The sequence below is a fragment of the Hyperolius riggenbachi genome, chromosome 11, assembly GCF_040937935.1.
Source record: "Hyperolius riggenbachi isolate aHypRig1 chromosome 11, aHypRig1.pri, whole genome shotgun sequence".
Classification (NCBI taxonomy): domain Eukaryota; kingdom Metazoa; phylum Chordata; class Amphibia; order Anura; family Hyperoliidae; genus Hyperolius; species Hyperolius riggenbachi.
The window spans coordinates 53,613,377-53,637,435 of NC_090656.1; the positions used below are offsets into that span (position 1 = coordinate 53,613,377).

The window sequence follows — 24,059 nt, forward strand, 5'->3', positions numbered from 1 at the left end:
AGCACCCAGGGTGACAGGGTGGGTGGGCGCTATAGATACGGTATGCGGGGAGATGTGCGGAAAGCCGCACAGGAGGGACGATGGAGCGTCTCTGGGGAGATCTTCTTAAAGGGGACAGCCAGATGCCACTATGAACCCCCCCCCAAGGGAGTCGTCACCCCCACCTCCGCCTGGGGCAAGGGAGGCGGGGAAGAGCCTTTTGTCCATGGATTGGACAAGGGCTCTGGGGGGAGGGGTGACCAAGCCCCTCTCCCCCCCATACCATGGACATGCGGGCTGGTATAGCTCAGGGTGCGAAGCCGCACTCAGCCGGGGCTCCGCATTCTGGCTATCCCAGCCTGCATGGGCGACAAGGGGTTAAAGAGGCTCGGGAGGGAGACCCCACGTCATTTAACAAAAAATAAAAAATTTAAAGAATAAGCAAATAAAAAAAAACACTTATATACATGTTAATACATGTATAAATACATGTATTAACATATATCCATATATATATATATGTATATATATATATATACACACACACACACACACACACACACACACACACACACACACACACACACACACACACACACACACACACACACACACACACACACACACACACACACACACACAGACTTTTATGTACACATGCTTGTATGTGTTTGGGCAGACTTGCGTATGTCCATTGAAGAGTGTTTGTGGGGGCTATTGAAGAGCAATCTGCACCTATTAGTGCATGCAGTATGCTGAGTTACCTATACAGTGAGCATGATTCACAAAGCTTTTTCACCTGTTTTCCTCTGGTTTCACCTTATCTATGTTACAATTTTAAGCACCCAAAGAGCAAACATAAAATATAATTTAGGTAAGAAAAGTAATATTGAAATTAAGTCAATCAGGAACAACTTACTTTGAGTGATTATTTTGCTTGTAAAGATGCTGAAAGGTCAGTTTTATCAATTTTTTTAAATCAATATTGATAAATACGTCATGCATTAGAAGTTTTGTGAATAGAGAGCCCAATATGTGAAATCCCAGGCTTCTGTCATCAGTATATGTTCTCTGTGTCATGCAGGACATACAGAAAACCAGGAGCTGATGATGGATAGATCCTCAGGCTTCACCTACAGCTACATTCTGCATCTGCTGCGCTCAGCGGACGATGAGGTGCGCCTAACGGCCGGGACAGCCCTGGCGACCTTCGCTTTCAACAGTGCCAGCCAACAGAAGGAGATTGTCCAATGCGGAGGAGTGACCTGGGGCGACTTCAGTCATTTCCTAGAATCAGCCAATCAGAATCAGAGGGCCTGGGCAGCCTTCCAGGTAAAGAAGGCACACTCTCAATTCTAAATATTGCAGTGTCGAACATACAACTAAACTCAAAACTTCCTCTCTGCTCTAAAAGATTAGCCACAGCATGATAACCTTTATGGAAAACAAAATCTTCGTTACAATTTATTGAAATCCTAAAAAAACAGACGTTTTAATTTGGCTTCACTTTGCAGGGGGAACTGAAAGGCATAAGCCTCAGGGATGGGGGGGGGGGGGGGGAGCCTCAGCAGAGCTCACAGGGGCGTTGCAAGGATCCTAAAAGATCCGGGGCACTTTTGGGTACTACAGCCAAAAAATGGGTGAGGCCATGCACCAGAATGTGGGTGTGGTCATGGGTGGAGCCAAATTTACATGAATTTAACAGTGGTCTAAGTAGGCCCACCCAGGAACATGTTGGATGAAACCCCCTCTCCATTAATACAAAAAAATAAAATAAATGCAGCATATCACATAAATACAGTGTCACTTAAACATAACTAGGCAGAGTATCTGGCCTCTGTGTTGGCTGGTCTGGCTTTCTGCTGGGTAGGCTGTCCCCCCATAGCATTCCCTGATCTTCTAGTGGACCCCCTCCCATGCTCCCACAGGCCTCCCATTGAGGCACCATAACTCCCAGCATGCCCCCATAGAAGAACCACAGCTCCCTGTATACCCCCCATTGATGCATCACAGCTCCCAGCATGCCCACCATTGAGACACCACAGCACCCACCATGCCCCTCCATAAAAGATCCACAGCTCTGACTCTGCCTGGGGGAAATCCGGAGCACCCTAGAATAGATCCGTGGCACCCTAGAATAGATCCGTGGCACATGCCACTGATGTTTGGGGCTAGCAATGCCCCTGAGAGCTCCTGTAGTCTACTGCATTCACAGCTTCTAAGAACTGATTAGACACTTTGATCTGGCTAAACAAACACAGAGCTGTGAAAAACTGTCTACTCCACAAATATGTGGAATATACTTTTCATTGTGTACTGTGCAAGAGTTTGGGTGTGCTTTAAGAACATTTTACTGCACACATTGGTCCCAGCTGTCTGAGGAATAATCCATAATTTGTACCAGATGGCAGTTTTGGGAGGGAATTTGAATTATTATTATAATTATAATTGAGGTATATGGAAGGTGGCATATGTATTTACCTGCCTTGTTGTCACACAAATCTTTTGGTTTCGGTAATATATTTACAGTGATGCTTGTAAGGTTCTGTTCCATTTTAATTTTTAATGTTTCTACTTATTTTCTTATGTGAAAAATGTTCCGTTTTTCACATAAGAACTAAAACTAGATGATGAATAGCTGAGTCATTATAGCTGAGTCATTATAGCAGAGCCAGAAGGGGGCAGGCTTGGGCTTAAAAAGACATCAGCGAAGACAGACTTAGGGCTGGTTCACACGGGCGTCTGCTGAGCTTTTGCTTGGCATTGCGTTCAAACGCCAGCGTTTAAACGCCAGCGTTTAAAAGCTAGCTTTTGAAAGCTTTTGAAAAGCGTTCAAGGCTAGCAGTTCTGGTCTCTGCTATTGTTTCCTCGCGTTTACTGCCTCTGAAAGCAGCATGTTGCTTTTGAGACTAGACGCAACGCTGGGATCTACTGCCAGGCTTTCATGAAAGCCTGCAAAAGCCAGCTCTAAACGCTCCCATTCACTTGCATGGGATGGCAGTAGATCCCAAAAAACGCTGCGTCTGAAACGCTGCGTTAAACGCCACAAAAACGCCCGTCTGAACCAGCCCTTAGCTATAAGGATTCCTGAGCAAAGCCAGACTGAACGCTCAGTCAGAGATTTTATCAGGGCTGTTAACAAGCAGGCTGAGCAGTGAAGAATGAAACAGAGAGCAGGGTAGGTGTTTTCTCTAATGTTCTCACTGATACACTGTATATAGTAAAATACATGCGGATGCTTCATCTCTGGTTCACTTTACCTCATTAACCTGCTGAAAATCTCAGAAGCTCCAATGTGGTTTACTTTATAACACAGGGGACGGGCAGCGATAAGGAACATACACACCCTGTGATTGTTGCCCATAGGGATTGGGACACGATCCCTCACAGGACAGTTTGGGGCCAAGTACTGTATAGACGTGTCCCTAGGATAAAGCCTTGTGACATGTCCTGTTGCTACGGCGGGAGGAGGAGGGATGACACAAGGAAGTGACTTTAAGCTGATGGGGTAAGGAGCAGAACCAAATCATCATGCAACTTAGGCAGGTTCTTAGAGCCTGGAGACAGGATTTGGACCTAGTGTTGCACAGGGGCACTTTTCACATCTTCCTACTAGTGAATAGGCTAATCTATCATTGAAACAGCAGCTGCTACAAAATACTTCAAACAAATCCTATGTGAGGAAGCAAATTAATATGAGAAATTGTTAAAACACTGATTGACATGTGCATTAACTTCATCTAAAGTTAATTGCAATCTTTATGTTTTCGCACTAAACACTTCTATACAAAAACTATAGATTGGACAACATCGCCACCAAGTGGTCATAATGGGAACTTCAGCTTTCTCCCCAGATAGCATACATTTTGTGTGTATAACACAGAAAAAAAAACCTAAAGTCAATTTAAATGTTATTATTATACATTATATAGCAGTAACATATTCCGCTCAGTCTAATGTCCTAACTATATTATGCAATTATAGAGCTCTGACATCTGCGGCACGTTACAGAGTACATAGTCATGTCACTGACTGTCCTCAGAGGAGCTCCCAATCGAATCCCACCATAGCCATAGTCTTATGTCCTACTATACTATTATTATGCACTAGTGCTAAGCTAGGCCGTTACGCCCTTCACACCACAACCACCCCTTGCCTCCGCAGCAAACGTCCGCACGATCAGTGCACATGCGCAAGCAACGGCCGCGACATGTAAGTGCCCATACACCCGTGACACGTGCACACATTCTCCCCCCCCCCCCCCCCCGTTCCTCCTGTACAGTCCAACGTCTGCCAGCCTACGTGCTGACAAAAGAGGCACGGACACAGGGAAAGATGAGGACGCGGGTACAAAGGGGTTTTATTATATAGGATTTACATAGAGTAATTGCAATGTGTTTCGTGGGAGAAATCCATTTCTTCTGGCAAAATGTATTGGAGTATCTGTTTTCAAGTTCTTGGAGATGCCAAGCTTGAGAAGTTGGTGAAACAGATACTCGACTAATTTTACCCGAAGAAGCGGGTTTCTTCAGCGAAATTGCAGTACTTTTTTGAATATGAAAATAACATTTGTTGTATATTTGAAACTATACTTATCAAGTCCACCACTACCTCCATTTTAACCGTTTTCCTTTGTTGGTGCCTCCCTTTCTCTGATTATTGACTCATTTACCATAGGGTCAGTGCGAGGTGTGCCCCAAGCTGTCTCCTTCTCAAGCTAATAGTGATCCCCTGCAGCCTTCGCAGAGTAGCATCAGCTGGGTGCACTCACCTGTCCATCCTGCATGCTCCTTCCTGTATGTTTCATATCTTCATCCTCGCTGCAGCCCAACGGCATGTATGTGGGAACTGGTTCCAGCCAGGACAAACATAGGAGGACACAGATAGGAAGGAGCGTGCTGGACGGACAGGTGAGTCCACTGCCCCTACTCTGCGGGTCAGTATTAGGCCTCTTGCACACTGCACGCGATTCCGATTCAGATTACGCTTTTTAATCTGTTTTTACATCAGATTCAGATTCCGATTTGCAGTGTGCAGGGAGCTAACTGCAAATCAGAATCTGAATCGGATGGAAAAACTGATTAAAAAGCGGAATCTGAATCTGAATCACTTGCAGTGTGCAAGAGGCCTTAGATGTGGAGGGGGGGGGGGGGGGGACAGCTGGGGGGGGGGGGATCTGGCACTGACCCACTTTATAACAATATCCAGTCCATAACTCTAGGGGGTCACTATTAGATGGGAAGGGGGGGGGGGGGGCAGCTTGGGGGATTGGGGGAGAACACAATATCCTGTCCATAAACATACACAGACATTCCCTCCCCCCTGTGTATTTTTATGGACTGAATATTGTGGTACAGTGGGCCAGCAAGTGAATCTTATGGAGAGAAAATGACAGTAATCATATTTTGAGTCTTCTATTGTGCTGTGAAATCATATCTAGCTGTACACTGATACATAAAGGTCGTATTTAATAACTTTTGATAGACATAAAGACTTGGATTCTGAGCTCACTACCTCTTCCCCAGTCCTAAGTAATGTCAAGTAAAGGGGTAAAGTATATAAAAAAAAACTTTAGGATAAAGGGTGAGGGAAGTTGAGTCAAACAACCAAAAATGTTTTTTTTTATATAAGTATCGAAAAGTAGTATTTATTAATCAAAAAATATTGGAACACATATAAACACATATAAAAATATTGGAAAACAAAATCTTCGTTACAATTTATTGAAATCCTAAAAAAACAGACGTTTTAATTTGGCTTCACTTTGCAGGGGGAACTGAAAGGCATAAGCCTCAGGGATGGGGGGGGGGGGGGGGGGGGGAGCCTCAGCAGAGCTCACAGGGGCGTTGCAAGGATCCTAAAAGATCCGGGGCACTTTTGGGTACTACAGCCAAAAAATGGGTGAGGCCATGCACCAGAATGTGGGTGTGGTCATGGGTGGAGCCAAATTTACATGAATTTAACAGTGGTCTAAGTAGGCCCACCCAGGAACATGTTGGATGAAACCCCCTCTCCATTAATACAAAAAAATAAAATAAATGCAGCATATCACATAAATACAGTGTCACTTAAACATAACTAGGCAGAGTATCTGGCCTCTGTGTTGGCTGGTCTGGCTTTCTGCTGGGTAGGCTGTCCCCCCATAGCATTCCCTGATCTTCTAGTGGACCCCCTCCCATGCTCCCACAGGCCTCCCATTGAGGCACCATAACTCCCAGCATGCCCCCATAGAAGAACCACAGCTCCCTGTATACCCCCCATTGATGCATCACAGCTCCCAGCATGCCCACCATTGAGACACCACAGCACCCACCATGCCCCTCCATAAAAGATCCACAGCTCTGACTCTGCCTGGGGGAAATCCGGAGCACCCTAGAATAGATCCGTGGCACCCTAGAATAGATCCGTGGCACATGCCACTGATGTTTGGGGCTAGCAATGCCCCTGAGAGCTCCTGTAGTCTACTGCATTCACAGCTTCTAAGAACTGATTAGACACTTTGATCTGGCTAAACAAACACAGAGCTGTGAAAAACTGTCTACTCCACAAATATGTGGAATATACTTTTCATTGTGTACTGTGCAAGAGTTTGGGTGTGCTTTAAGAACATTTTACTGCACACATTGGTCCCAGCTGTCTGAGGAATAATCCATAATTTGTACCAGATGGCAGTTTTGGGAGGGAATTTGAATTATTATTATAATTATAATTGAGGTATATGGAAGGTGGCATATGTATTTACCTGCCTTGTTGTCACACAAATCTTTTGGTTTCGGTAATATATTTACAGTGATGCTTGTAAGGTTCTGTTCCATTTTAATTTTTAATGTTTCTACTTATTTTCTTATGTGAAAAATGTTCCGTTTTTCACATAAGAACTAAAACTAGATGATGAATAGCTGAGTCATTATAGCTGAGTCATTATAGCAGAGCCAGAAGGGGGCAGGCTTGGGCTTAAAAAGACATCAGCGAAGACAGACTTAGGGCTGGTTCACACGGGCGTCTGCTGAGCTTTTGCTTGGCATTGCGTTCAAACGCCAGCGTTTAAACGCCAGCGTTTAAAAGCTAGCTTTTGAAAGCTTTTGAAAAGCGTTCAAGGCTAGCAGTTCTGGTCTCTGCTATTGTTTCCTCGCGTTTACTGCCTCTGAAAGCAGCATGTTGCTTTTGAGACTAGACGCAACGCTGGGATCTACTGCCAGGCTTTCATGAAAGCCTGCAAAAGCCAGCTCTAAACGCTCCCATTCACTTGCATGGGATGGCAGTAGATCCCAAAAAACGCTGCGTCTGAAACGCTGCGTTAAACGCCACAAAAACGCCCGTCTGAACCAGCCCTTAGCTATAAGGATTCCTGAGCAAAGCCAGACTGAACGCTCAGTCAGAGATTTTATCAGGGCTGTTAACAAGCAGGCTGAGCAGTGAAGAATGAAACAGAGAGCAGGGTAGGTGTTTTCTCTAATGTTCTCACTGATACACTGTATATAGTAAAATACATGCGGATGCTTCATCTCTGGTTCACTTTACCTCATTAACCTGCTGAAAATCTCAGAAGCTCCAATGTGGTTTACTTTATAACACAGGGGACGGGCAGCGATAAGGAACATACACACCCTGTGATTGTTGCCCATAGGGATTGGGACATGATCCCTCACAGGACAGTTTGGGGCCAAGTACTGTATAGACGTGTCCCTAGGCTAAAGCCTTGTGACATGTCCTGTTGCTACGGCGGGAGGAGGAGGGATGACACAAGGAAGTGACTTTAAGCTGATGGGGTAAGGAGCAGAACCAAATCATCATGCAACTTAGGCAGGTTCTTAGAGCCTGGAGACAGGATTTGGACCTAGTGTTGCACAGGGGCACTTTTCACATCTTCCTACTAGTGAATAGGCTAATCTATCATTGAAACAGCAGCTGCTACAAAATACTTCAAACAAATCCTATGTGAGGAAGCAAATTAATATGAGAAATTGTTTAAAACACTGATTGACATGTGCATTAACTTCATCTAAAGTTAATTGCAATCTTTATGTTTTCGCACTAAACACTTCTATACAAAAACTATAGATTGGACAACATCGCCACCAAGTGGTCATAATGGGAACTTCAGCTTTCTCCCCAGATAGCATACATTTTGTGTGTATAACACAGAAAAAAAACCTAAAGTCAATTTAAATGTTATTATTATACATTATATAGCAGTAACATATTCCGCTCAGTCTAATGTCCTAACTATATTATGCAATTATAGAGCTCTGACATCTGCGGCACGTTACAGAGTACATAGTCATGTCACTGACTGTCCTCAGAGGAGCTCCCAATCGAATCCCACCATAGCCATAGTCTTATGTCCTACTATACTATTATTATGCACTAGTGCTAAGCTAGGCCGTTACGCCCTTCACACCACAACCACCCCTTGCCTCCGCAGCAAACGTCCGCACGATCAGTGCACATGCGCAAGCAACGGCCGCGACATGTAAGTGCCCATACACCCGTGACACGTGCACACATTCTCCCCCCCCCCCCCCGTTCCTCCTGTACAGTCCAACGTCTGCCAGCCTACGTGCTGACAAAAGAGGCACGGACACAGGGAAAGATGAGGACGCGGGTACAAAGGGGTTTTATTATATAGGATTTACATAGAGTAATTGCAATGTGTTTCGTGGGAGAAATCCATTTCTTCTGGCAAAATGTATTGGAGTATCTGTTTTCAAGTTCTTGGAGATGCCAAGCTTGAGAAGTTGGTGAAACAGATACTCGACTAATTTTACCCGAAGAAGCGGGTTTCTTCAGCGAAATTGCAGTACTTTTTTGAATATGAAAATAACATTTGTTGTATATTTGAAACTATACTTATCAAGTCCACCACTACCTCCATTTTAACCGTTTTCCTTTGTTGGTGCCTCCCTTTCTCTGATTATTGACTCATTTACCATAGGGTCAGTGCGAGGTGTGCCCCAAGCTGTCTCCTTCTCAAGCTAATAGTGATCCCCTGCAGCCTTCGCAGAGTAGCATCAGCTGGGTGCACTCACCTGTTCATCCTGCATGCTCCTTCCTGTATGTTTCATATCTTCATCCTCGCTGCAGCCCAACGGCATGTATGTGGGAACTGGTTCCAGCCAGGACAAACATAGGAGGACACAGATAGGAAGGAGCGTGCTGGACGGACAGGTGAGTCCACTGCCCCTACTCTGCGGGTCAGTATTAGGCCTCTTGCACACTGCACGCGATTCCGATTCAGATTACGCTTTTTAATCTGTTTTTACATCAGATTCAGATTCCGATTTGCAGTGTGCAGGGAGCTAACTGCAAATCAGAATCTGAATCGGATGGAAAAACTGATTAAAAAGCGGAATCTGAATCGGAATCACTTGCAGTGTGCAAGAGGCCTTAGATGTGGAGGGGGGGGGGGGGGGGACAGCTGGGGGGGGGGGGGGGGATCTGGTACTGACCCACTTTATAACAATATCCAGTCCATAACTCTAGGGGGTCACTATTAGATGGGAAGGGGGGGGGCAGCTTGGGGGATTGGGGGAGAACACAATATCCTGTCCATAAACATACACAGACATTCCCTCCCCCCTGTGTATTTTTATGGACTGAATATTGTGGTACAGTGGGCCAGCAAGTGAATCTTATGGAGAGAAAATGACAGTAATCATATTTTGAGTCTTCTATTGTGCTGTGAAATCATATCTAGCTGTACACTGATACATAAAGGTCGTATTTAATAACTTTTGATAGACATAAAGACTTGGATTCTGAGCTCACTACCTCTTCCCCAGTCCTAAGTAATGTCAAGTAAAGGGGTAAAGTATATAAAAAAAAACTTTAGGATAAAGGGTGAGGGAAGTTGAGTCAAACAACCAAAAATGTTTTTTTTATATAAGTATCGAAAAGTAGTATTTATTAATCAAAAAATATTGGAACACATATAAACACGTAAAATTAAAAGGAAGAAGGGGTAAAGTATGGTGGGGACTCTGTGGGCCTCAAGCCGCTATGATAGCCATGAGGCCTGACAGGAACCCCGACCACAATCGCTAAAGCGAAGTAGAGACTCTGTGGAGTTGCTGCTCTCTCGCCAGAGGCCTCAAGGAACAATGGCTTGATATAGCAAGTACTGGGGTCATCCAGGGTCCACCAAAACTAGCCTGCTGCTTTACGGTGCAAGTGGAACTCCAGAGGCTAACGGAAGGATCCCTGACAGAAAATCAGTGTGCCTGGAAGCTTTAGATAGTATTCCCACCACCAGGATCAGTGCTGATAGCTAATAAACTGCCACTTTAAATCAAATTATTACTAAAACTAGTGATGGCATAAAGTGAACCTGAAGTTTTGATCAAGACAGAAGGAAAACAGAGTAAAATGTACCTGTATGTATTTACAGAGTTTAGCCTGTCTAATTCCTCCTCATCCGTGACAGAAACTGTTTTGCTACTACCCTCATCTGTGACTAATCACAAGTTATAATTCAGTTGTGTCAGCTCCTGCCACAGCAGAGAGCTAATTGGTAAACACAGGATGTTAAAGGATACCCGAGGTGACATGTGACATGATGAGGTAGACATGTGTATGTACAGTGCCTAGCACACTAATAACTGTGCTGTGTTTCTTTTTTTCTTTCTCTGCCTGAAAGAGTTAAATATCAGGTATGTAAGTGGCTGACTCAGTCCTGACTCAGACAGGAATTGACTACAGTGTGACCCTCACTAATAAGAAATTCCCCTTTTTACCTCTTTTTTTGCTCTCAGAAGCCATTTTCTGCTAGGAAAGTGTTTTATCGTTGGAATTTCTTATCAGTAAGGGTTACACTGTAGTCACGTCCTGTTTGAGTCAGGACTGAGTCAGCCACTTACATACCTGATATATAACTCTTTCAGACAGAGAAAGAAAAAAGGAACACAGCATAGTTATTTGTGTGCTAGGCACTGTACATACACCTGTCTATCTCATCATGTCACATGTCAGTTCGGGTATCCTTCAACAATATGTCTGCTTCCATGAAAGCAGGTGCAAATTAGTGGGGGTTTGTAGGATCATGGAGAGGAAGCAGAGGCGGGACAAGGTCCTTCAGCACCCAAGGCTAAGACAGCAAAGTGCGCCCCTCCATCCCTCCCACCCCAGCCTTCACACACTGATTGCTATTAGACTAATAGGTGCCCCAGGGCCCCCAACCTCCCCAACACCTTAATCTCTAGTTTTTTGGCTTGCAGTCACTGCTATGTATCCCCTTTTCTTATTTCTTTCTGCTTCAAACACAATTGGGAATGACAGCTGAATGAATTGTGCGTCCCCTCCTACACTGCGCCCTGAGGCTGGAGCCTCTCCAGCCTCTGCCTCGGCCCGGCCCTGAGGGGAAGTCTAAGGTGCCAGGACATTTGTGCCTGTGCGTTAATCTGGGCGTGAGGTATACAATTATTTCAAGAAAAGCTTAGATTTATTTGAAGTGTCTTTGCTTCTCTTGCAGTTAGTGGTCTTGGCTCCCATCATTCCAGATAAAGACCCGTCCTATACCTGCGCCCTCGGGATCCAGACTCTGATGGAGCTGCTGGAGAGAGCGCCCTCTAGTGACACTCTCGCACTGACGGCTGATTGTGTGGCCAGACTGTCTCACTGCCGGGCAGGTAACATGCTGTGCAGAAATACTATACTGCATAATAAACTGTACAATAATGATAGAACCCAGATGTTTGTGATAAATTATATAGAACAAATATGAATATTAAAGAGGACCTGTAGTAGTGACATACAGTAGAATGCAGTAAATTATGCAGGATACCCACTTTTACATTAATTATCCTGGTTTCAGCATCAGAAACACTTCCTATATCTATAGATTGATGTATATTGGCATGTAGCCCCGCCTTCCCCGTGATGCTAAAGGCCCATACACACGTCGGATTTTTTTAAACGACCCGCCGTTTGGACGTCCCGTCGTTCAGTCGTCCGGACGTCAAATCGGCCGTGTGTACAGTCCGTCGTTCAGCTGATAAGACTGGTCTTGAGCGATTCGGAGGCGGCCTGGTGTTGCGCTGATCCACCTTTTGCGCAATTTTCAATTTTCGATTTTACTTGATTAGTCGCACCCAGGCTATGCATATACATAGGTTAGGATTTAGTTAGTGTTAGGCCCCTCCCATGGAGGATTGACTTCTTCGCAGTGGGAGGGACGAGTACTTAATAGGTTGCATGCAAGCTGTTACAGGAAACCAACATCCTCCAGTGGGGCTTGCACTCTTTTGCAGGTAGGCACTTGCCTGTTTTTAAGTAGCGCTGTTCATTTCCTTGCTACATAGATTTTCATAGTTTTTGATGCGTCTTTGTATATTATGCAATAACAGTGCATATGCGTTTTTTCCTGTGGCCCATAGACTTCCATTAGCAACAAAAACGCAGCATTTTCGCAATGCTTGCTTATCTGCTTTTTGTGCACCTGGCCTCAATGTTCTCAGTCAGCAAAGGAGCATATGCCACAACTTCAGACATGACACGCTGCAGCTCAGCACAATAACTCGCTGGCTGGCTGCGAGTCGAACACATTTGAATCTAGCGCAGGAGACTTAGGCGCACAGGGAGTAACTTCGGCGCTGAAGTTAATTTTAAAACACAATTATTTCATTCCCCAGTATCCATGGCAGCCTGGAGGGGGAATAGTATTTAATACGGCCGGGACTTGTGCAGCAGCAGGATCAGCCATATACCGGCTGTATCCCGCGCCGATTCCTCTAGTACGCGGCTGCGAGTCTATGACAAACTGCTCACCCTCTTGGCTCACCCCAGTTAGCCATCCTGTATTCCTCTTCAGTTTGGACAGCAGTGCCACCACAAGCATGCCGCCCCTGTAATCTCTGCACCTGATGCAAGTGTTTCACCTTGCCTCACGAGAGAACTGGCCCTGCTCATAATAATAATAAGAAGAAATTTCCATGCATTGAAATTGCTTTGTACTATTTTTTTTATTATTAATTCTTATAACTATTATGTATAAAAGGTCTGTATAGCGAACACTAAGAATCCAGCGCAGGAGACTTGGGCACAGCTGGCGCCACCATAGTCCGTAATAGGAACTACGGCTATAGCAGCACACAGAGTGTAACTTCAGCGCCATCAGAAGACGGAGCTGAAGTTACATTTCAAAACACTGTAATTCGGCCGCCAGCAATAGCTGGAAGCAAATTACATCATTCCCCACTATAGTGACCTGGAGGGGGAATAGTAATTAACACGGCCAGGACTTGTGCAGCAGCAGGATAAGCCATATACCGGCTGTATCCTGCGCACAAGTCTCCCGGCGCCCATTCATCTCGTACGCCTGTATAGAGGATATCACTTTTTCCCCTTTTATATTACTTATAACCTATCCTACAAAGCATTGTGCATTTAACTGATTATCAGATGCTGTAGCGTCAAGGTGGCCATACATCTGTAGACTTAGCAGCCGATCGACCATCTGATTAGATAATTATCATCGAATTGTATGAAAATTGTTGCCACCAAGAGCATGCCTATTAGCGATTTGACCAATTTTGTGCCCAAATTGGTCAAATGTAACCAGCGGACATGCTGAGAAATCTCGGGCCAACATGGCCGATCAGGTGCGCAGTGGTATGACGGATGTAATCGCAAATATGAATGCGATGGAAACCTCGGCGGCAGTCCCTCCACTGCCCATGCATTTATACTTAACCTGTCACACTGTCCCCCGAGTGTCCACTGTACTTCCTCGTTGGCATCCCACGTGACTGCTACATGACGCCACACACGTGCCCCATATGCTATAATGCCGTCAACCATGTGGAGGGCCAATGAGGAAGTACAGTAGGGATACATAGGTGGACACTCGGGGGATGGTGTGACTTGTAAAGTATAAATGCACGGGCACATCTAACATTTGGTGGGATGCAGCCGGGGGGTGGCTGATTCCCAAAAGATTACATGCTGAAATTAATCAGAATTGGCTTGCAGTTTATGGCCACCAACAGATCTCTCCCCAAAAACATTAGTTCAGAGAGAGGGATCTATCTCTTGATCGATTGGCCGCTTGATGTAAGGCCACCTTCAGCCTTATGTAATATCAGCTGATCAGAAAGCTTAGACACCGACAAAATTGGGCTCCACAAATGAGTTCCTACCCAGATCTAGGGTGACATTTGTTGCTGAAAGAAGATTTACTTTCATTTTTTTCTCTGGTAAGGATTTCTTTTTTGAAAAATGTGGTCTGGCTTTAAATGGGGAAATGATCTCTTGCCACTTCCACCCCCTCAGGTCTGGCGGCTGCCATGGTCTCCATAGATGTTGTGACGTTGCTGTGTGACCTTCTCGCCAGCCCATCAGAGCAGGTGAAGGGATCCGCCGCTATCGCGCTGAGTTTCCTTAACCTCCACCCACCTGCGGAGCGCCAGCTTCTGAACAGGTAGGGAACTTTTTAGATTTTCCAGTTTAACCCAAAGTGTTAGCAGCCTTATGATCTCATACCTTTGTGGATAGAGCAAATTTTGCAGAGTTCTGATTCAATTGCTAATGCTGCTACGGGCTATCAGTAGTACTGGGATTATTTTTGTTTTATGGGGTTTTCTTGGGGTGTTTTATTACATTGTACATTCATTCGGCTGCCTCTGGCCTGTGTCACATCAAAAAACACTAGTGTCCCCGTGCCACTGACAGCCATGCACAGCCAAGCCATCACACTGCCTCCCCTGTGTTTCACAGATGATGTACCAAACTGTATATATTTTACGGCCAGAACCCGAAGTTTGGCCACTTTGCGATCTGGCTGGCCACTTCTAGTTCTGGCCGGCCACTTTGGGTTCTGGCCAGCCAATGTGCGAAGTGGCCGCTGCGCGGCGGCCAATGTTAGAAATGACATTCATACCTGAAAGATTAATGTCTTTTCCTGCGGGCAAATGTAACAAAACTTAATTGAAATGGAAAAAGTTAATTGAATGGAATTAAGCCAGCGACAATGTAACAGATCAAGCCGCTGGCTTCTGCTCTGCCTCCTCTCCTCCCCCTGCCTCCCTCTCTCCTACGGGCAGCCGGGGGGGACACGCGTGTCCCCGAGAGTCGTTCGTGGCTGCAGGGAAGCAGAGCCGGGAGGCTGCAGACATCGTTTCAGCCAGCACCCGCTCTGCAGGAACGAACGGCAGGATTTCCTGCCGCGACGAACGATTCTGGGGGGACACGCATGTCCCCGCCGGCTGCCCAGTATAGGAGAGAGGCAGGGGGAGGAGAGCGAGCTTGATCTGTTACATTGCCATCGGCTTAATACCATTCCATTAACTAAGTTTTGTTACATTTGCCCGCAGGAAAAGACATTAATCTTTCAGGAATAAATGTCATTTCTAACATTGGCCGCCATGCAGCGGCCACTTCGCACATTCGCCGGCCAGAACCCGAAGTGGCCAGACAGAACGCGAAGTGGCCAAACTTCGGGTTCTGCCCGTAACATATACACGCATTATTTACATCGTCTATTAGGGTCCGTTTCCACTAGCCGCAGTGCGTCCTGCAAGACGCGCAGTGACACTTCCTTGCTGTGCGAGTGCGCAGCTGTACACAGGAAGCCATGCCATGCAGGGCTATGGGATTCGCTGCCACCCGCATGGAAAAATGCTGCCATGTCGGCCGGATCGCTATGGGAAGCGATTCGGACACCGACAGCATTATTCCCCTATGGCAGAGTTTCTCCGTGCAATTTGCCTGCAGGGAAACTGTGGATTCAGCCTAATTTCCATGATGAGGGCATACACTATTAGCCTCCCACCTTGAGCTATGCCTCACCCAGCACCCCTTATATCCCCACACCTCATTCATATCAAGGACACACATGACTCCAGTGTAACGTGGGAATAAAAAGGCCAGAGCAGCCCTTAGTCTTTATTGAACAAGTTAACAATAGTGCAAAAAATAAACTGGGGAAGGGATCCGGAGGACCAAAACAAATAAACCAATTAACTGAAGGAAAGCAGCTCCTAGCACTGGCCCCCAGCCGCGAGCTCCAGCTCGGGGACAGCTGCCTTCCGCCCAACATAGCAGTCTCTTAAGTGTTGCATTTCTTCGTAGGTGAGCGCACCAAGGCGAACACCTCACCAACCAGCTCTTGACCACCTCCGGATACCATACCCCCTCCAGCTGCAATGACAAAGAACACACACACAACGGAAAAGAAAAGAAACAACAAACTACGAACATTTTTTGTTGTAGGGAGGGAGGGAGGGAGCTTCTCCGGGAACAGTCTCCTTGTGAGCCTTACTCCGCCCACCCTGTGAGTGTCCTTCTCTTCCCGCCGCTACCCGCCTCCTTCCTTCTCACACTCCTCAAACCACTCCCCTCTGGTTCACAGCCAAGCTGTTAACCCCTTCTCCGCTGGGGGCAAGTTAACCCCATCATGTCCGCCCTCCCCAGGCCCTGCATTCCTCAGTCCGGGCTCCACTTGATGAGGGCATACACTATTAGCCTCCCACCTTGAGCTATGCCTCACCCAGCACCCCTTATATCCCCACACCTCATTCATATCAAGGACACACATGACTCCAGTGTAACGTGGGAATAAAAAGGCCAGAGCAGCCCTTAGTCTTTATTGAACAAGTTAACAATAGTGCAAAAAATAAACTGGGGAAGGGATCCGGAGGACCAAAACAAATAAACCAATTAACTGAAGGAAAGCAGCTCCTAGCACTGGCCCCCAGCCGCGAGCTCCAGCTCGGGGACAGCTGCCTTCCGCCCAACATAGCAGTCTCTTAAGTGTTGCATTTCTTCGTAGGTGAGCGCACCAAGGCGAACACCTCACCAACCAGCTCTTGACCACCTCCGGATACCATACCCCCTCCAGCTGCAATGACAAAGAACACACACACAACGGAAAAGAAAAGAAACAACAAACTACGAACATTTTTTGTTGTAGGGAGGGAGGGAGGGAGCTTCTCCGGGAACAGTCTCCTTGTGAGCCTTACTCCGCCCACCCTGTGAGTGTCCTTCTCTTCCCGCCGCTACCCGCCTCCTTCCTTCTCACACTCCTCAAACCACTCCCCTCTGGTTCACAGCCAAGCTGTTAACCCCTTCTCCGCTGGGGGCAAGTTAACCCCATCATGTCCGCCCTCCCCAGGCCCTGCATTCCTCAGTCCGGGCTCCACTTGATGAGGGCATACACTATTAGCCTCCCACCTTGAGCTATGCCTCACCCAGCACCCCTTATATCCCCACACCTTATTCATATCAAGGACACACATGACTCCAGTGTAACGTGGGAATAAAAAGGCCAGAGCAGCCCTTAGTCTTTATTGAACAAGTTAACAATAGTGCAAAAAATAAACTGGGGAAGGGATCCGGAGGACCAAAACAAATAAACCAATTAACTGAAGGAAAGCAGCTCCTAGCACTGGCCCCCAGCCGCGAGCTCCAGCTCGGGGACAGCTGCCTTCCGCCCAACATAGCAGTCTCTTAAGTGTTGCATTTCTTCGTAGGTGAGCGCACCAAGGCGAACACCTCACCAACCAGCTCTTGACCACCTCCGGATACCATACCCCCTCCACACCGAGCCGGCATGAAACCTTATGCCTGCGCGGCCCACCACAACCTAAGGGCCCTCTGGATTCCTTCGCTGAGTGCCAAAGTCCAAAGATCCGTGCCCACCGCGTTCAGGTGGACACCATCCATCCTTAGGAATCTGGAAGTATCCAGTTCCAGGTCCACGTGCCGCACGGCTACCCCCCCATTACGGACCACAAACCTGGACACCTCTCTATTGAGCTTTTTGCGTGCCCGGTTCACCCTGTCCACTGACCTAGCTTGCCTCCATTTTTGTCTACCCACCACCTCAGACCAGACTACTATTGTAGCCGGGAAACTGGTTCGCAAGCGCAAGAAATCAAACTTGATGTCTCTTATGATACGCCTTGTGGAGTATGAGGCCAGATCGTTTCCGCCCGCATGAATAACCAATATGTCCGGGGGGCGATCGAGCCTAGCAAAGCGGTGAACCTCTGGGACCACCCTGGCCCATACCATACCAGGGAACCCGATCCAACGCACACGTGCCTGTGCTCTTGGTATGCCCAGCTGCCGGCCCTCAGGCCTTGCTCCCGCACGCCGAGCTCCCCAGGCCACGTATGAGTGGCCAAGGATCCACACCAGGCACGGCAGGGCATCTGAAACACATAATAAATACAACATCCAGTAGGAAGTAAAACCACAGAAAAACAATATCGCATATTCATAAAAGGTGGGGGCGAACATAAGAATGGAAACAAGCCGATTCCCAGCGACCGATCTTTTTAATCCAGGAGTTGCTAAGGCCCCACCTGGCAGCTTCAGTCGCAGCCCCAATCCGGAAGGAATGGGATGCAAAGCTGAGAGGGTCATGCCCAAGGAGCCGAAGCAGTTTTCGGAAAACCGCCACAAATTGAAAACGTGACAATGGGGATTCATCTTCGTGACAGAGAAAGACAATTCCCCCCGTAGGCCTAACTTCCAAAAATTTCCTAACCGATTCTAACGGGCAAAAAGGGGCCCCTTGTACCGGAAAAAGATTAATCACTCTGCCCTTGCCGAGCTGATCTGTCTTTGACCTGCGCAAGTGTATCAACACTAACTCTTCTGACACTGACACATCGCCTTGCAATAATCCCCCAGGTTTTGATTTGCTCGAGCTAACTAACTCCCCTATTCTAAAAGCCCCAAAGAAAGCAAGGGAGAAAGCAGCCACAAACAAGCGAGACTCATACATTGAAAAACAAACCTCAGGTATCCGCACACACATATCAGACAATAGCACAAAAGACACGGGCCGGCGCACGTCGCGCCTCACGGCCCCAGCCCGATAACCTTTTAGGGCCATGCGTACTCGCGGGTCTTTTGTAACATCCGGAACTCCTTGCATTTTAAACAAAAATGCAAGAGCCGCAATTTTTTTGGTTAAAGCCGAAGGTGAAACCCCCGCCGCTCCATTACTCGCCATAAAATGAAACACCAGGCAAAGCCGGTCCTCTGCCGAGACCACTTCGCCGCTTTGTTTCAACAAAGCATTCCATTGTGACCAAACCGCCGAATAGCCTTTCCATGTGGATAGCGCCACGGACCGCTGAATCCACGCCTCTATTGTCCGAAGGGAATCCTCCATAGGGGCTCCGGGCAGTGCAGGCCCGAGTGTTCGGCTCCCGGAGCTTCTCGCCGGAATCGATCCCACTGGAAACGAGAGAGGGCATCAGCCACATCATTAGTCGTTCCAGGGATATGTGCAGCGTAAACAAACATGTTATTACGAAGGCAGGACAACACCAACTGCCGAAGCAAACATACAGCTGGCGGGGATGAAGCAGACACACGATTGATTGCCATTACTACCCCCAGATTATCACAATTGAATTTTATCCTTTTGTTCCTCAATTGCTCACCCCATAGCTCCACTGCTACCACAATTGGAAACAATTCTAGCAGCAAAAGATTCTTCGTGAAACCTGCCTGAACCCAATTGTCCGGCCAGGGAGCTGCGCTCCACTGACCAGCAAAGTAGGCCCCATAGCCACATGACCCTGAAGCGTCCGTGAACAGCTCCAGATCGCAAGTGGTGACACCTGTTTCCATCCATACCGAGCGGCCGTTAAAATCCGCCAGAAAGGAGAGCCACATAACCAAATCATCCCTCAATTCTTTCCGAAGCCGAATCCTATGGTGCGGGGCTGAGACCCCCGCCGTTGCCGATGCCAGTCGCCGGCAGAAAATACGCCCCATTGGCATAATCCTGCATGCGAAGTTCAGCTTACCCAGTAGCGATTGCAAAGCTCGCAAGGTGACCTTACGCCTTTTTAGAGCCTCTGCTATCGTGTCCCGAAGATCCATGACTTTGTCTTCCGGTAACCGACACTCCATGGCGACCGAATCCAAGGTTATGCCCAAAAATTTGATGGTTGTCTGTGGGCCCTCCGTTTTTTCCTCTGCCAACGGAATGCCAAATGAATGGCAAACCTGTTGCATGGTCGCCAATAGGTAGCCACATTGCGACGAATCCTTTTGACCCAGGAACAGGAAGTCATCCAAGTAATGGATAACTGACCCTAGGCCTGACACGTCCTTTACCACCCATTCGAGGAACTTGCTAAACGATTCAAAATAATGGCAAGAGATGGAGCAGCCCATGGGGAGGCACAAATCGACATAGAAACTGCCTTCCCAAAAACAACCCAAAAGTCGAAAACTCTCGGGGTGGACTGGTAACAATCGAAACGCCGCCTCTACATCGGTCTTTGCCATCAATGTACCCTGGCCTAGGCGCCTCACCCAATTGACCGCCTCGTCGAATGACGTATAAACCACAGATGATTGTTCCGGGCCTATTCCATCATTGACCGACGCTCCCTTGGGATGGGAAAGGTGATGGATAAGCCGGAACGCGTTTGGTTCCTTTTTTGGCACCAAACCCAGAGGAGATACTACCAAATTATCTAATGGGGGGGCGCTGAAAGGGCCTGCCATACGCCCTAGCCCCACTTCCTTAGCCAATTTCTGTGAAATAATCTCCGGACGAAGAGCAACGGACTTCAAATTGCGATAAGGTGGGACAGACACCGAATGGCAAGAGCTAGGAATGACAAAACCGTGCGTAAAACCGCGTTGCAACAGAGTCGCGGCAGGTAAATCTGGGTACCTATTTAGGAACCGCTCCATCTCTTGAACCCTCACCGGAGTCCTCCCTCTTTCCCGAAGAGTCGGAGGAACGGCCTTTTCCTGATTTTCCACATCTCGAAACGGAATGGCTGCCGCCGCAGGAGGTACACTCGTGTTTAAAGCGGCATGCGCTTCCAAACCGACATGAACCTTCGTTAAACTGCCAGCAGAGCCCTTTCTTTTTTGCTGCCAGCTGTCCGGATGTTCCCGAACCGCTGGCCCCGCTCTGAAAGGGCTGACCACTGCGGTCCGACGGCATCGTCAGTTCCATCCAAAGCATAATATCTTTGTGATCCCAACGAACCGCAGGACGAACTGCCTTGCGTTGCCGGAACTGCTCATCGTACCGTAGCCAGGCACTGCCGCCGTAAGCTCGATAAGCCTTTCCGATGCCCTCCTGGTAGCAGAACAACGCAGAGCAGCAGTCCAGTTGTCGTTCGCCTATAACACTCGCCAAAATAGCAAAAGCCTGCAGCCAGTTTTGGAACGTCCGCGGAATCAACCGATAACGCCGCCGTTCCTCCTCCTCCTTCTTGCTCTCATCGGGCTTTGCCCGATCCAAGTTAAACTTCTCTAGGGGAAGCAATGAGAAAATTTCCACATAATCCCCCCTCCAGATCCGTTCCTTAACCTCAGGCTTTAAGTGCAACCCCAGTGGCCCTTCAAAACACAGATAAACCTCCCCTTTTGCCGAGTCGGCCATTCTCACTTGATCAACTGCTGGGGAGGGGGATATCACTCCCTGCGCTGGTACCACCACCGCAGGGGGCGTAGTAGTCTGGGCCGGGTCCACCACCTGCCCCACCGCACTGACGGGCGTGGGAGGAGGGGGGGACACCAATGCTACACTAGTGGGTGGAGGGATAGAGAGAGAAGGGGCCATATGTGGTAAACCCATTCCCCCCATTGGCATAGTGATTGCCGATGCCGGAACGGGAGGCGCTACCACTGTCTGCCCCTGCGAACCCACCCACGCTGATAACGGACTAGGTGTAGCTGCTGCGGCGGGCGAGGAGGCCTGTAACGCCTCTCGCAAGCCCAATAGCAGCGTATTAAACAAAACCAAAGCAGAAGCAGGAGGGGGTACATTTACAGGAGGGGAAACAGCAGCAACAGACGCAACAGTAGATCCCCCACCTGCATCTGATCCTAACCCCGCCCTGTTACTACCCAAAAGCAAGTTTAACATCTCACCTGGCTGCACCGAGCTTGAGCCCAGGCCAGCCGATGCTCCAGAGCCATCAGGGTGGTCACCATCCGAAACTTCAGCCTCCGAGGAGGAGCTAGAGCTCTGCCTGGGGGAAACCCCGGCGACTCCTCGAGGAGGGCTTCCAGCACTCTCTTCTCCCGGTCGGTGTCCACTCGACTTCTGGGTAGCCTTTTTGCCTGAGATGCGAGGGGGGGTGGGTGAGGGGGAAGCCAGCTCGGGGTGAGCTGCCGTTGTGCCGCGCACAGCAGGCTGTGCGGCCTGACCAGAAGAAGAGGCCTGCCCGGTGGTGGCAGCCGCAGAAGGCCCAGGCTGGCCTGCGGATGATGGTCCAGAAAGCTGGGCCGGCCCCCCGGGTGTGGCCGCCGTCTTACTGCGGGTGGAGGCACCCGCCCTGGAATTGCTCCCGCGCTGAGCAGGCCTGTTCCCTTTTTTGGGAGCAGCCGCTGGTGAGGCACTAGAAGACGCCGGCTGGGCCCTGGGGGAAGTGTGTGTAGGGGCCTTGCCGGAAGAGCTTCGCCGCTGCTGGGGATTCCTCCCAGCCCCCTGCTTACCGCTGTGCTTCTTGCGCTTTGCAGGTGGGGCTGGAGGGTCCCGGATGGGGCTCCCATTCTGGCGCTGAGCCCTGGGGGAGGCATCTGGACTGAGGCGATCGGGTGGACGCCGAGCCCTCGCTGATGCCGCGGCCGGAGCTGGAGCAGAGTCCAGCGCGCTGAACTGGCCAGAAACCCAGTCAGCTCCCCTGGTGGCCGCCTCTTGCCGGATCCTGCTGATCAGGGCCTCCACGTCCATGTCTGTGAGAAATGCTGCAGGCAGACTCCTAGCTTGCAGCTTCTCCGGGAACAGTCTCCTTGTGAGCCTTACTCCGCCCACCCTGTGAGTGTCCTTCTCTTCCCGCCGCTACCCGCCTCCTTCCTTCTCACACTCCTCAAACCACTCCCCTCTGGTTCACAGCCAAGCTGTTAACCCCTTCTCCGCTGGGGGCAAGTTAACCCCATCATGTCCGCCCTCCCCAGGCCCTGCATTCCTCAGTCCGGGCTCCACTCACTAGTGGAAACGGGCCCTTACACAAGCAGCAAAATTGATGCATGTATTTTTTCAAATCCCGTAGACTTAATGTGTTCTGTCTCCACACATTAAAGAGAACACAAGGCGGTATATAATGAAAAAAAAAGAAACTTACCAAGGTACAGGGGAACCTCTGGATCCTTCAGCAGGGCCAGCTCTAGACTTTTTGCTGCCTGAGATTGCCCCCCCCTCCACCTTCAATCGCACAACACCCAAAAATGTTCACCCTCATTATAGGTAGGTAGCCAGGTATAGGTGCCCTGTTATAGGTAGCCAGGTATAGCTGCCCCAGTATAGGTAACTAGTATGGTTTCCCCAGTATAGATAGTATAGCTGCCCCCAGTATAGGTAGTATAGCTGCCCCAGTATAGTTAGCTGGTGCAGTTGCCCCCAGTATAGGTAGCTAGTATAATTGCCCCCAGTATAGGTATTATAGTTGCCCCAGTAGAGGTAATATAGTTGCCCCAGTGTAGGTAGCATAGTTGCCCCGTATAAGTAGTATAATTGCCCCCCGTATAGGTAGCCTGGAGGGGGAGCAGCCAGGAAGGGGAGCAGCGGGCACAGCGGTGGGGCTGTGCTCCCCCTCCAGCTATTAGCGCAGTCTGTGTGTGTCAGGTAGCGGGCGGGGAAGGAATGACTCACCTCTTCCTTCCGCGTTCCAGGCGTTGCGTTCCACAGCTCATCTCCTCCTCAGTGCTGCCCATTGTACTTGCAGAAGTACAATGGGCGACATTGAAGGAAGTGAGGAGCTGTGGAACCCAGCGCTTGGAACGCAATGAAGAAGGAAGAGGTGAGTCATTCCTTCCCCGCCCGCTGCCTGACACACACACACTGCGCTAATAGCTGGGGCGTGGATGGGGGGGGGACCCAGGTGAGGGAGGGGGGTCTGACCCCTCTTTACCGTTATGCCTTCTGCTCCCCCTTTCTGCTTGCTACCCCCTCCAGTTCACCTCACGGTGCCCCCACCCACGGCCAGGCGGGCGGCAGTAAGCCAGGTGGTGGCAGGCCAAGTTTCTGCCGCCCTAGAAAGACGTCTCACTTGGCCTTTAAGGTTCCTGACATTTTTGACACTTTAGCTGAGTCATTTTGATACAGCAGTAACTTTGCAATTACTTAGGCTATCTTCGTGATATATATCTTGTTG

The 24,059-nt window shown here is 48.6% G+C and overlaps 3 protein-coding genes across 4 annotated transcripts in view; 1 reads left to right on the plus strand and 2 right to left on the minus strand.

The window, feature by feature from the left end:
• The window catches only part of RRAD (RRAD, Ras related glycolysis inhibitor and calcium channel regulator), a 117,038-nt gene extending 115,898 nt beyond the window's left edge, over nucleotides 1–1,140 (minus strand). The window contains exon 1 of the mRNA XM_068259860.1: nucleotides 899–1,140. The gene's annotated coding sequence lies outside the window, so the exon portion shown is untranslated. The remainder of the gene's footprint in view (nucleotides 1–898) is intronic.
• The window catches only part of LOC137537929 (ankyrin and armadillo repeat-containing protein-like), a 97,254-nt gene that overhangs the window by 59,754 nt on the left and 13,441 nt on the right, over nucleotides 1–24,059 (plus strand). For both annotated transcript variants that reach the window (XM_068259856.1, XM_068259857.1), the window contains exons 6-8: nucleotides 1,064–1,311; nucleotides 11,447–11,603; nucleotides 14,245–14,392. In XM_068259856.1, the coding sequence (XP_068115957.1) occupies nucleotides 1,064–1,311; nucleotides 11,447–11,603; nucleotides 14,245–14,392 (553 nt within the window). The remainder of the gene's footprint in view (nucleotides 1–1,063; nucleotides 1,312–11,446; nucleotides 11,604–14,244; nucleotides 14,393–24,059) is intronic.
• On the minus strand, nucleotides 15,789–22,692 carry LOC137538281 (uncharacterized). The gene is made up of 2 exons (XM_068260361.1): nucleotides 21,835–22,692; nucleotides 15,789–18,125 (listed from the first exon to the last, which is right to left on the minus strand). Exons 1-2 carry the CDS (start codon nucleotides 22,637–22,639, stop codon nucleotides 17,530–17,532), a joined length of 1,401 nt encoding a protein of 466 aa, XP_068116462.1. The 5' UTR covers nucleotides 22,640–22,692; the 3' UTR covers nucleotides 15,789–17,529.

Excerpts from the sequence above, each read along its gene's own strand:
- LOC137538281 (XM_068260361.1), bottom strand. The coding sequence starts at position 22,639 with ATGGACGTGGAGGCCCTGATCAGCAGGATCCGGCAAGAGGCGGCCACC. Across the intron at positions 18,126-21,834 it reads CTCAAGCTCGGTGCAGCCAG|ATGCCCTGCCGTGCCTGGTG; the intron begins GTGAGATGTTAA and ends TATGTGTTTCAG.